General features: G+C 45.7%; 1 protein-coding gene across 3 annotated transcripts in view; it reads left to right on the forward strand.

The window, feature by feature from the left end:
• The window catches only part of GABRP (gamma-aminobutyric acid type A receptor subunit pi), a 36,958-nt gene extending 27,793 nt beyond the window's left edge, over nt 1–9,165 (forward strand). For all 3 annotated transcript variants that reach the window (XM_083493805.1, XM_083493806.1, XM_083493807.1), the window contains 4 exons: nt 2,174–2,311; nt 2,863–3,015; nt 4,091–4,260; nt 8,335–9,165. In XM_083493805.1, the coding sequence (XP_083349931.1) occupies nt 2,174–2,311; nt 2,863–3,015; nt 4,091–4,260; nt 8,335–8,631 (758 nt within the window). In that variant the 3' untranslated portion in view covers nt 8,632–9,165. The remainder of the gene's footprint in view (nt 1–2,173; nt 2,312–2,862; nt 3,016–4,090; nt 4,261–8,334) is intronic.
• The last annotated feature ends 3,626 nt before the right edge of the window (nt 9,166–12,791 follow it).

The following is a 12,791-nucleotide window of genomic DNA, read 5'->3' on the forward strand; positions in this document are numbered from 1 at the left end:
CCGTCATTTGTTTCTAGTGGAAAACACAATTTCTCGCTCTTTGCTGTGAAGGCAAACTGGTAAATATCAGTGTTTCCATTTTTACTGCGTGGCAGATCTTTAATTAAATAGCTGGGCCAAGGAAAACGTTATCAGCTTGTTTATGAAAGCAATCTGATTTTAGGAGAGTTGTATAACTCTTTGTATTTGCAGTACATTCCGTTCATAGGGGGAAATGGCTCGTAATTTCTGTTGGGCTGAACTTACATCCATGCTGCTGATGAAATGGCAATCTTTATTTACAAGAGTCCTCACTCATCCAAAGCTTCCTTTCCACTGTCAACAATGGGGGATAGACTCAAATAACCAGTCTTGTAATGCTGAGAAAAAGGGGACGCGGGTGGCGCTGTGGGTTAAACCACAGAGCCTAGGACTTGCCGATTAGGAGGTCGGCGGTTCGAATCCCCGCGACAGGGTGAGCTCCCGTTGCTCGGTGCCTGCTCCTGCCAACCTAGCAGTTCAAAAGCACGTCAAAGTGCAAGTAGACAAATAGGTACCGCTCCGGCGGGAAGGTAAACGACGTTTCCGTAAGCTGCTCTGGTTCGCCAGAAGCGGCTTAGTCATGCTGGCCACATGACCTGGAAGCTGTACGCCGGCTCCCTTGGCCAATAAAGCGAGATGAGTGCCGCGACCCCAGTCTCGTCCGCAACTGGACCTAATGGTCAGGGGTCCCTTTACCTTTACCTAATGCTGAGAGTAGAGAGGGGAAGCTGTGTCCCTTCAGATGTTGCAGGCCCAGGTGCTGTGGCCAACTGCCCAGCCACTCATGACACCATTGCAGGGTTCAAATTAGGACACAACTTCATCAATTACAGGTGTAAGAGGTTTGGCTTATTCATTGGGTTATAACCTATATCAACCAACTCGTCTGCTGGATGATTGACCCAGGGGTCAAACCCAGGAGACCCTATGACATCCATCAAATCCAAAGTGCGTAATTAAGATGCACAGTTCACCTGTATAATTCTCTCTCTCAATATGGTCTTTGGAATGCTTTGATGGTTTTATATCAGTTTGTATGTATGTTTTGCCTGTATTGTTATAAATGGAAACACACATTCCTCCATCCTCAAGAATCCTGGGAACTAAACAGTTTCCAGCACATTTAACAAATGATGGTCCCCAGGATTCTATGTGTAAGATGTGCTTTGAATATATGGTGTGTACACAACCAATCAATCTTTATTCCGGTCAAAGACCAGACAGCAAAGATAACAACAACAACAACATACGCCACAACCGCATAAAGAAGCGGATGTAATTAAAATTTTCCTCTAAACTTATTTACATTAAAAATAATACTCCTTCAGCTAAAATCTGTATTCTGGAAATTAAAATCAGTACTCATTCTCCGGCCATCACTGTCACCACAGCCTGTCTTGTCCTCGTTGCTATAAAACAGAATTTCGCAACAGGCCTGATGATATCCAGATCTTTATCGGCAAGAAGGTATTTAACATAAGGTTCCTCTGAGTGGCCAGGTAATTTCCTTAGTAACGGTAAAATTAGCTCACTTCAGGAATCACAGTACAACATGCAGCATAGAAGAACGTGCCCAATGGATTCAATCTCATTAGAGTTGCATGGGCATAATCTTTGTTCAGCTGGGATGTCATGATATCTGCCCTCTAGTAGTGCTGAAGGTAAAGGTAAAGGGGACCCCTAACCATTACGTCCAGTCATGGCCGACTCTGGGGTTGTGGCGCTCATCTCGCTTTATTGGCTGAGTGAGCCGGCATACAGCTTCCGGGTCATGTGGCCAGCATGACTAAGCTGCTTCTGGCAAACCAGAGCAGCGCACGGAAACGCCGTTTACCTCCCCGCCGGAGTGGTAACTATTTATCTACTTGCACTTTGACGTGCTTTCGAACTGCTAGGTTGGCAGGAGCAGGGACCGAGCAACGGGAGCTCACCCCATCACAGGGATTTGAACTGCCGACCTTCTGATAGGCAAGTCCTGGGCTCTGTGGTTTAGCCCACAGCGCCACCCAGAGCATTAAAACAGGCTCTGGAAATCAAAAGCTCCAGTGGGAGTTCAAGAGTCCAGTGCAGGACTCAGGGGCAAAACATTCAGCTACTTACTCAACTGGTTGTCTAGTTACCTCTTGATGCCTTTTTAATATATTGCCTGCAGGGGGATATGATGAAAACGATCTACTGTACACTTGGTTGAGGGGAAACGATTCGGTCCACGGCCTTGAGAACCTGCGACTTTCTCAGTACACAGTGGAGCACTATTACAGCCTTGTAACAATGTCTCACCAGGAAACAGGTAACGAAAGCTGAAGAAGCAGAGACGTAAACAAATATGGCCCACAAATGCTAGCTCTTCTGAATGGTCCAGGTCCACCTATGAACCTTTCCCTGATTTTGAGAACTTTGGAGATGTGATCATAGAACTATACAGTGGTACCTCAGGTTACATACGCTTCAGGTTTCAGACTCCGCTAACCCAGAAATAATACCTCGGGTTAAGAACTTTGCTTCAGGATGAGAACAGAAATCGTGCTCCGGTGGCAGCAGGAGGCCCCATTAGCTAAAGTGGTACCTCAGGTTAAGAACAGTTTCAGGTTAAGAATGGACCTCCAGAATGAATTAAGTTCTTAACCTGAGGTACCACTGTAGAATCATAGAGTTGTAGAGTTGAAAGGGACTCACTTCTGATGCCAGGCCTGTCTTCTGGCCAGTAATATGATGGCTCTCTTCTCTACTTCTCTACTTCGTCAAAAATCTGCATCCATTGAATAAAACTTGGCATAGGATTGGCTTCTCTCTGTGGATGGTTTCTTTTCACTGTAGGATGTGTTTTCTTTCTCTAACTAGGCAATTACCCAAGACTAGTGTTGCAGTTTGAACTCAAGAGAAATATCCTGTATTTCATTCTGGAGACGTATGTGCCATCCACCCTCCTCGTCATATTGTCTTGGGTTTCTTTCTGGATCACTCTGGATTCCGTTCCGGCAAGAACATGTATTGGTGAGCTGTTCTCTGAAGTAGGATACTTCATGCAGTGGATGGGAGAGGGAGCAAGAGAATACAAGCACCTGTTGTTTGTGCAGTGCTACAAGCTATGTTGAATGTAAAAACTGAAATGTTGTGGTACCCAAGTTTCCAAAGCTGGGATAAATCATCACAAACATTTGACATGTTAACCACTGTCACCTGTCAAATGCTAATTTGAACAGCATCTATCAAATACTGTCAGATGGAAAATACGAATTAACTCTGAATGTGCTTTCAGACTTTGAATATTATTTCATGCCAGCCATGAATTGGCACATCGTGTGTTTTTCAAACTGCCTTCAGGAATGCATGAACTCTTTAGAAGGGGATCAGTCCTTTAGTGTAGCTTAGTTTCTGGATGACATCCTAAACTGAGAAAAATGGATGACGAAGGGCTATAGCTCAATGGTAGAGCACCATGGCTTAGCAAGAATGAGCAAATGCATGTGGACCCAGAAAGAAAATGGTGAGACTTCAGTGCTCCCCCAGTTCTTCTGCTGCCATGCTAAGGTAAGGTATAGGTACCTTTACTTGGCAACAGCCACAAAGTCATTCCAGTGTGGTGTAGTGGTTAAGAGCGGTAGACTCGTAATCTGGGGAACCGGGTTCGCGTCTCCGCTCCTCCACATGCAGCTGCTGGGTGACCTTGGGCCAGTCAGACTTCTTTGAAGTCTCTCAGCCCCAATCACCTCACAGAGTGTTTGTTGTGGGGGAGGAAGGGAAAGGAGAATGTGAGCCGCTTTGAGACTCCTTCGGGTAGTGATAAAGCGGGATATCAAATCCAAACTACTCCTCCTCCTCCTCCTCCTCCTCCTCCTCCTCCTCTTCTTCTTCTTCTTCTTCTTGAGTGCCTCACCTGTTGGAAGCCAGAGCAGCTGGCCTGCTGCCTTCAGATGTGCCCCATCAACATTGTTGAAGTAGGATTCAGTTGTTAAGGCTAGTCGGATTCGATATGTGAAATGTGAGGGGGACCACCATCTTTGGCCAGCCCTGGTCTTTTCTTTTGATTAAAGTGTTCCTTTCTCCCTCCCTCCCCCCCCCCCCGCAGGAGTAACAACTGTGCTGTCAATGACAACTCTGATGATGGGCTCACGAAACGCTGTGACGAAGACTAACGGTTTCATAAAAGCCATTGATGTTTACCTGGGCATCTGCTTCACCTTCATATTTGGTGCCTTGGTAGAATATGCAGTAGCTCACTATATCGCATCGCAAAAGGTAAACAAAAGGATTTATTTATTTAGCTTGTAGGCCACTTTCCCCTATACATATACCCAAAGCAGCTCACAACATAAGAAATATGCATCATCATCACAACATTCAAACAGTAAAGGTAAAGGTAAAGGGACACCTGACCATTAGGTCCAGTCGCGGCCGACTCTGGGGTTGCGGTGCTCATCTCGCTTTATTGGCCGAGGGAGCCGGCGTACAGCTTCCAGGTCATGTGGCCAGCATGACTAAGTTGTTTCTGGCGAACCAGAGCAGCGCAAGGAAATGCCGTTTACCTTCCTGCCAGAGTGGTATCTATTTATCTACTTGCACTTTGACGTGCTTTCGAACTGCTAGGTTGGCAGGAGCAGGAACCGAGCAACGGGAGCTCACCCCATTGCGGGGATTCAAACCGCCAACCTTCTGATCGGCAAGTCCTAGGCTCTGTGGTTTAACCCTCAGCGCCACCCGTGTCCCTTATTCAAACAGTAGATCATTTCAAACCATAATGCTACATATGAATTATTTGGATAGCATCAACCTAGTAACAATTTAAATTGCCAAATAAGCTATAAAGCATTATATCAATAAATATCACATATCATAAGCATTTCCAGTACAATTGCATATGAACAATTATAAACCCAGCAGCCTTCTGTTAGGAATGAATACGGGAGAAGGTGTTGGGGAGCAGGATGTATAGAAGTGGGGAACTTATGCTTCAGGGAAAGCATTCCCAAGCCAAGTTTTCAGCTGGAAATTGAGTTGGCGTGACAACTGGACAAAGGAAGACATAAGCAGGCCCAAGTCTCAAAAGGAAAGGTGGGTAATGAAAGCAAATAAGAACCAAAAAGAAGATGAATTTGCTCAGGGTAGAAAAATTGCAAGGTATAAGTAGGAGTAGGAGTAGGAGTAGTAGTAATAATATTAATAATAATAATAGAAAGAAACAAGGAGCCGAAGCAGATATTGCATTCAGAGCAAACTACAGATCAGCAAAAGATGACTTGTTTTCAAGTTTATTAAATTACCTGGCAAGCTGCATTTAAAGAGCAACAGAATGCCTATTGCATAGTTTAGATTTTCAATGGGAAGAGCAGCGGATAGAGCTCTGCACCGTTTTCAGCAGTGAAAAAGTTAAGTGCCATAGACTGTGAATGAGATCCTAATGAACGAACATTTTCGCTGAAAATATAACATGCAGTAGTTTTGATGCAGGTGTTAAAGCAAAGGGGGAGATCTATGAGAGTAGAGAAGGCTGGATTCGGACTTGTGCAATTCCATGAAAGCAGAATCTGACAGTGTCACCTTCCTCCATGGAAGCAAGCAGCCTCTGAAAGAACAGGGCAGGAGGAGGGTGAATTCTTTCCTTAGCCCCCTCTGTTAGCCTTTGTGCCTGAAAACAGGACGTGACTTGCCTCCTGGGCATTCACTTTCCCAGAGGAGAAGCAAGTACACAATCAGGAAACCAAAATAAGGCCATAAATGATCAAGGATTTTGAAAATTGTATCTATTCTAAGTCAGGCTCTAGGTTTGATGGAGGACATCTTCTGGTGGGCCTTCTTCTCTGCTGGTGGGTTTGCCTGGAGGCGACGATGCTGCAAGAAGCATCAGGCTGATGGATCCAGCCTCTGCTTTATTTCCCATATTGCCCCTGGTGCAGTGTTTCCTTTGGGTGCATTGTGGGAAATTAATGTGACAGCCAGATCCAGCTGCATACTGCTGCTTGGAACACCAGCCTACACTAAAGAGAAACCAGGGAACCAACGGTGGGTGCTGAGGAGGTCCCGGCAGTTGCCCATGGATGCCAGGATTTGATCTCTGAGGTCCAGCGCCGAGGGTCTTCTGGCGGTTCCCTCGCTGCGAGAAGCCAAGTTACAGGGAACCAGGCAGAGGGCCTTCTCGGTAGTGGCACCCGCCCTGTGGAACGCCCTCCCACCAGATGTCAAAGAGAAAAATAACTACCGAACTTGTAGAAGACATCTGAAGGCAGCCCTGTTTAGGGAAGCTTTTAATGTTTAATAAGTTATTGTACTTTAGTGTTTTGTTGGAAGCTGCCCAGAGTGGCTGGGGAAACTCAGCCAGATGGGCGGGGTATAAATATATAAATAATAAATTATCATTATCATTATCATTATCATTATCATTATCATCTCAGGCCTGTCCTAAAAGTGGTATTTAGCTACACTGCACTTTCCAGAATCCTAGCAGAGCAATGACAACCCATAGTCTGACGTAGTTGCAAATTACTGTACTTTTCCGTGTATAAGACGAGTTTCCCCCCCTCTTTAAAATAATCTTTAAAAATGGGGGTCGTCTTGTACACAGTGTATAGGGGCGGACAGGTGATAGGTTGCAGCCGTGAGCTGCAGCTTGTCAGCACGATTTGGTGGGTGATTTTTGGCTTCTGCAAGGGCTGCTGTGGACTGGCTGCCGCTGCGGCAATTGTGCGTGCGATTGCCGGCTGCTGTTTGCGAGTGGGCAGACGCTTCTTTGCTGCACCTCCCCCCAAAAAGCTCAACAACTCTAGGCAATTCCCCCCAAAAAACTCCAGGATATCTTCCCCCATTTTCTTAAATTAGGTAAAGGTAAAGGGACCCCTGACCATTAGGTCCAGGCGTGGCCGACTCTGGGGTTGAGGCGCTCATCTCGCTTTACTGGTCGAGGCAGCCGGCGTACAGCTTTCGGGTCATGTGGCCAGCATGACTAAGCCGCTTCTGGCGAACCAGAGCAGCACACGGAAACGCCGTTTACCTTCCCACCGGAGCGGTACCTATTTATCTACTTGCACTTTGACGTGCTTTCGAACTGCTAGGTTGGCAGGAGCAAGGACCGAGGAACGGGAGCTCACCAGAGCAACGCACGGAAATGCCGTTTACCTTCCTGCTGGAGCGGTAGCTACCGTATTTTTCGCCCTATAGGATGCACTTTCCCCCCTCCAAAAATGAAGGGGAAATGTGTGTGCGTCCTATGGGGCGAATGCAGGCTTTCGCTGAAGCCTGGAGAGCGAGAGGGGTCGGTGCGCACCGACCCCTCTCACTCTCCAGGCTTCAGGAGAGCCCCACCGCCAGCCCCACAAGCTCAAGGGACAGCGGGGAGGCACAGCGCGCCTTTCCCGCTGTCCCCCGACTAGGTTAGAAGGCTGGCGGCGGGGGGGGGGAGAAGCCTGCTCCTCCCCGTCGCCAGCCCCGCAAACTCGGGGGACAGCAGGAGAGGCGCAGCGCGCCTCTCCCGCTGTCCCCTGACTTGGTTAGGCGGCTGGCGAAGGGCTTCCCCTCCTCCAGCCCCGCAAGCTCCCGTTCTTGGGGTCCCGTTCTTGGGGCTGGGGCGGGGGAAGCTCGGGCTTCCCCCTCCTCCAGCCCCGCACCGGAAAAAAAAACAATTCCCCCCCTTTATCCCCCCCCAAATTTAGGTGCGTACTATGTACCGGTGCGTCCTATTGGGCGAAAAATACGGTATTTATCTACTTGCACTTTGATGTGCTTTTGAACTGCTAGGTTGGCAGGAGCAGGGACCGAGCAACAGGAGCTCACCCCATCGCGGGGATTCGAACCGCTGACCTTCCGATCAGCAAGCCCTAGGCTCTGTGGTTTAACCCACAGCACCACCCGCGTCCCTATTTTTTCTTAAATTACAGTCCCCCAAAATAGGGGGCATCTTATACACGAGGGGGGGGTGTTATACACAGGAAAATATGGTATCTCCTAGATGGTGGCATGGTTTCTCTGAGTGTTGGCACTGCAGTAGTGAGGGGAAATCAGTTTGCATTGGGGCTGGAAACTTACTTCAAAAAACACCACCACCTGTAAGCCATCAAAGGGTGTCTTCACCAAGTTCCTAGACAGGATATTAAATTTTGGTCCCTCAGGGTCTAGCATCAGTAAACAAGAATTTGGCTTTTGCTAAAGACTTCCAGGGATTTATTTATTCTTCTAACATCCCAGACTAATGGTATGTTGGCAACAGAGTCACAGTGAACTTCTGCCCTCTGCAGTTATATTTCCTTGTACTTGGTTTTGGTACGTTGGTTATGAAATAGTGATATGGCCCAAATGTGTATTGGTAACTTTTTCTTGTTTTAGGCTTCTACAAATGAGGTTACCAGAGAAACGGAAGATGTCACCGGTATCTTTTCCACATCTGTCACCAGCTACAATCAAAAGATCAACTTCAGTGCCATCGATAATATCGCCCACAGTGGTTCGACTATGAAACCAAAGGACAAAATTCGGTTTCTTTTGAGGAACAAAATGCGCAGGGTTGTCAGCTATTTCACAATTCAAAATCCAGGCAACATCGAACACTACTCAAGATTGCTCTTCCCTCTGTGTTTTTTGGTAGTCAATTTGTTTTATTGGGTTTATTACTTATTCTTTTAGCAATAGTAAGACCATTTTGGCGTGTGGTGGTGAGAAAGTCTTGCCTATGTTGGCGCCCAGCCACTATGAAATGTTAGGGGTGTGACTATGGGCACATATCAAGAATTTGGCCCAAACCCAGCGTTGATTGTATTGTATCAAAAGCCAAATCTTGTACAGAGCGGCACATGAGCGTGACTGTGGAGCTAGAACAAGTGGAATCCAAAAGTGCAAGCCTATTTTTGAAGCCATTGCTAAGATAGATAGGCCTTGTGCTTCGAGGATGTGCAACTGTTTTACACTGTCAACATAGCTAAGCCCCAGTGTACCCTTTCTAGTCTGATGTTTAGAGGTTTTTCAGCTAGTTGTTTTCAACCACTTGGGCGCAGGCTGCTGCCAACCTGAGGATTGCTCCCTGCTGATCTCAGGTAAGGTAATCACTGAGAGATGATGGCAAATGGAAGGCTTTCTTACCGTCTTCTTTCAAGGTCACAGAGAACTGCAGGTATACAAGAAGCTGCTTTAAATAATAAATAAATGCCCTTACCACATCAACACCTCTGGAACTCTGTTAATAACAACTAGATGCTCTGAAATATACACGGAATTGAGTGTGGATTTCATGCTCTTTATTTCAGCTCACGGTAAACAGTGAGTGAGTCCTTTCCCCCCAAACCTCTGGCTATATATACATTATTTACACAATGGGTCCCATGTGATTGGCTGATTCAATTCCCCTCCTGGAGCCTGATTGGACTGCTCCTGCAAGCCAATCAGGTTGCTGATTCACTTCCTCCTGGAGCCGGATTGGGCGGCTCCTGCAGGCCAATCAGGTTGCTGCTTTTTAGGATCCTACTTGCCTATTGTTCTAGGATCCAGGCTCAGTACATTACATGCTCGGTTGTTGTTGTTATTTAGGTGTTTCCTGCTTGGCAGGGGGTTGGACTCGATGGCCCTTGTGGTCTCTACCAACTCTATGATTCTATGATTCTATGAAATATCCCACATCTTTTCAAAACGAAAGCTATTTTGAGGTAAATAGGAAATTTATACGTTTCCACAACTTCAAATGGAAAGCAAAAGGGGGGAGTTGGGGGAAGAAGCCCTGACTATGTTGGTTTGAAAAATTAGTGGGATGCCTATGCCTCACACAGTGCTAATTGAAGATATTTTGCCATCTGGGGTGAAGGACAAAATGGCGCCCTCTTCCCCATTGTATGTATAGAAGCTAACTGGTTGGGCAACCGAATCGTACTTCAACACTAGAATTGAGATAGCATCCTCTGCTACAGCAAAGGCAGCCAGCAAGTTTAGGCGGCTACAGACAAGCTGTGTGACATACACAGCTCTGTCCTTCAACAGAGGGGAATATTCTCTTTTCCTTTTTTGCCTTATGTTGAAACCCTGCTTTGGGAAAAGTCTTGAAAGGAGACAGAAACGGGGCCGACAAACTAATCAGGGTTCATGCAATCAGCTCTTCTGTGAATTACTTAAAAGATAAATAGCAGGCATGGGGGACTCAATTTGGATTGGGGCTGTGGTGCTGAGAAAGGGGCTTTAATCTCTTGCCTCATTTTACAGTCCCAATCCAGCTCAACCTTACCCATGCCTGGTACTTGCATTGAAAGAAAGGATCTCATTTGCCCTAATGGAAGCTCTTTTTCTTTTTCTTCCTGTATGAAGGTCCTGAATCAGATCAGAGGGGGCTGCTATTACTTTTTAAAGCTATTGACATAATTGCTAAGCGTACAAATAGAATCTCATCTACTTTTGGCCCTCCACAATGAATTCCAATAAATGGCCTCAGAACATCTCTTACGAAGACATACCATTTTGACACAGTAAGGTCATCGTTGGAGTTCTGCTGACGCTCCATAATGGCATTTTTAAAACTCAAAACTCTGTGCTGCATTTATCATTCACCCAATATAGGCATGTCGGTTGGGTCAATGATTTTTATTTTTATTTTTACCAGTTAACCTTGTGTCTAACCATTTAGTATTTAATCAATAATATCAAAATACACATAATGTGCTGTAGACCCCAAGCAAATAACAACACTTATCCTCTCAAGGTAGAAGACTGGAATGCATTGCCTGAGGTCAAAGGTTTACAAAGATCCACAGACAGAGCTCTGCTGCCCACAAGGGCTTCCCCATTCATTTAATGGAGGCGACAGTTTGCAGTGTTGGGTTTTGGCTGACGCAGGCCTTCTAGGCTGGTGTTAGTTACATATGCTGAATGGCAAGTTCATCTCGGAGGTGCTTACCATGTGATTGATTGTAGTCTTTCAGGTCTCTTGCTCTATGATGGGAGCACAACATATGAAACATTATGGATTTTTCTTTAATAACTTTTTATTGAACCATTTCCCCACCGTGTATTGTGAAGGATCAAAACCACATACAGTGGTGCCCCGCAAGACGAAATTAATTCGTTCCGCAATTTTTGCTGTCTAGCGAATTTTTCTTCTTGCGAAGCACGGTTTAAACGGTTTAACAAACTCACGAGACGTTTTCGTCTTGCGAAGCAAGCCCATAGGGGAATTCATCTTGCGAAGCAAATCGCGAATGAAAAAACCTTTCGTCTAGCGAGTTTTTTGTCTTGCGAGGCATTCGTCTTGCGGGGCACCACTGTATTCATAAATCATACGTTTGATCAAGTATTATATTTCAGGGAGAAACGAAACAAAACGGAAACACCCCAGCAGAGAAGAACAATGGGAAGTGAAATTCTAGTAATGAAATGTAGGCCTGTACTTTTTGACATTTTAAAATATCCTCTATAAACTGTAATAAAGTTAATGGTGTGGTTTAAAATTAAATTTTAAAAAGCTACAAAAATGATATTTGCTCTTTATATAATTTATTTCCAGCCAAAATAAAATGCCTCCTTTCCCCCCAAAGTAAATCTCTTTGTATGTTCAAACTCTTGGCTTGTTGTTACCTAATATTGTCAAGAGCAGCCTTCCCTGACCTAGCTGCTCTCCGGATTTTGGTGAACTCCAAAGCCCATCAGCCTCAGCCAGTTTTGCTCAGTGTAAGGCAGCTTCCTATTATAAGGGACCTAACAAAAGTCAGGGGACGCGGGTGGCGCTGTGGGTTAAACCACAGAGCCTAGGACTTGCCGATCAGAAGGTCGGCGGTTCGAATCCCCGCGACGGGGTGAGCTCCTGTTGCTCGGTCCCTGCTCCTACCAACCTAGCAGTTCGAAAGCACATCAAGAGTGCAAGTAGATAAATAGATACCACTCCGGCGGGAAGGTAAACGGTGTTTCTGTGCGCTGCTCTGGTTCACCAGAAGCGGCTTAGTCCTGCTGGCCACATGACCCGGAAGGTGTACGCCGGCTCCCTCGATCAATAAAGCAAGATGAGCGCCGCAACCCCAGAGTTGGTCACGACTGGATCTAATGGTCAGGTGTCCCTTTACCTTTTAACAAAAGTCAGATGAGACTGGAGAGAATATGAGGTCTTGCTGAAAGAACATTGACGCAAAAAGGGATCAACTCTGCTCAAGACAGCAAGCAGATCATGCCAACAGCAAATACAGGAAGGTTAGATTGCTAACTTTTGTGTTTCCTTAAATTCTTCTGGGTACCTTAATTCAGGACTCCAGGAGCAAATACCTACTAGAACTTCCCCTCCACTGCTGCAACTGGGACTGCAAGGATAAGGTAACCCCTCATAGGTAAGCAACAGAAGGTGAATGTTCTGCATCCCTGCATCCTAAACAGTGATAGAGAAGGAGTGAGCACTCTGAAACAGCGCATGAACAATGCAGCCATCCCTAAAAATTGACACTGTTTTGAATTTTGCAATGCAGTTCTCCAGCTAATGTGCACAGAATCACATATAACATACAAAAATATGATACATTAGAGGAAATTGCTTTGTGGAAATGTGCAGAGACATTTGCACTAAAAGGAATTTTCGACTTTTTCTTCCTAAGTCGAAAACTGCTGTGGAAATGTGTAGAAATTAATATAAGTTGGGAAAAATGAGAAACGGAGAGAAATTGAAATTGACAGATTCACCCATTTCTGTGTTCATGGACTTGTTAGTTCTCATAGTTCCCAGAGCAAGCAACAAGCTCACTTTTCTGGTCCTAAACGAATGTCAATTGGCACTTGAGAAAGCTTGATTTTAATGTGAATTGACATGAAAGGCTTCAATCCATGCATTG

Source organism: Podarcis liolepis (genome assembly GCF_965112155.1).
Source record: "Podarcis liolepis genome assembly, chromosome: 3".
NCBI classification, from domain to species: domain Eukaryota; kingdom Metazoa; phylum Chordata; class Lepidosauria; order Squamata; family Lacertidae; genus Podarcis; species Podarcis liolepis.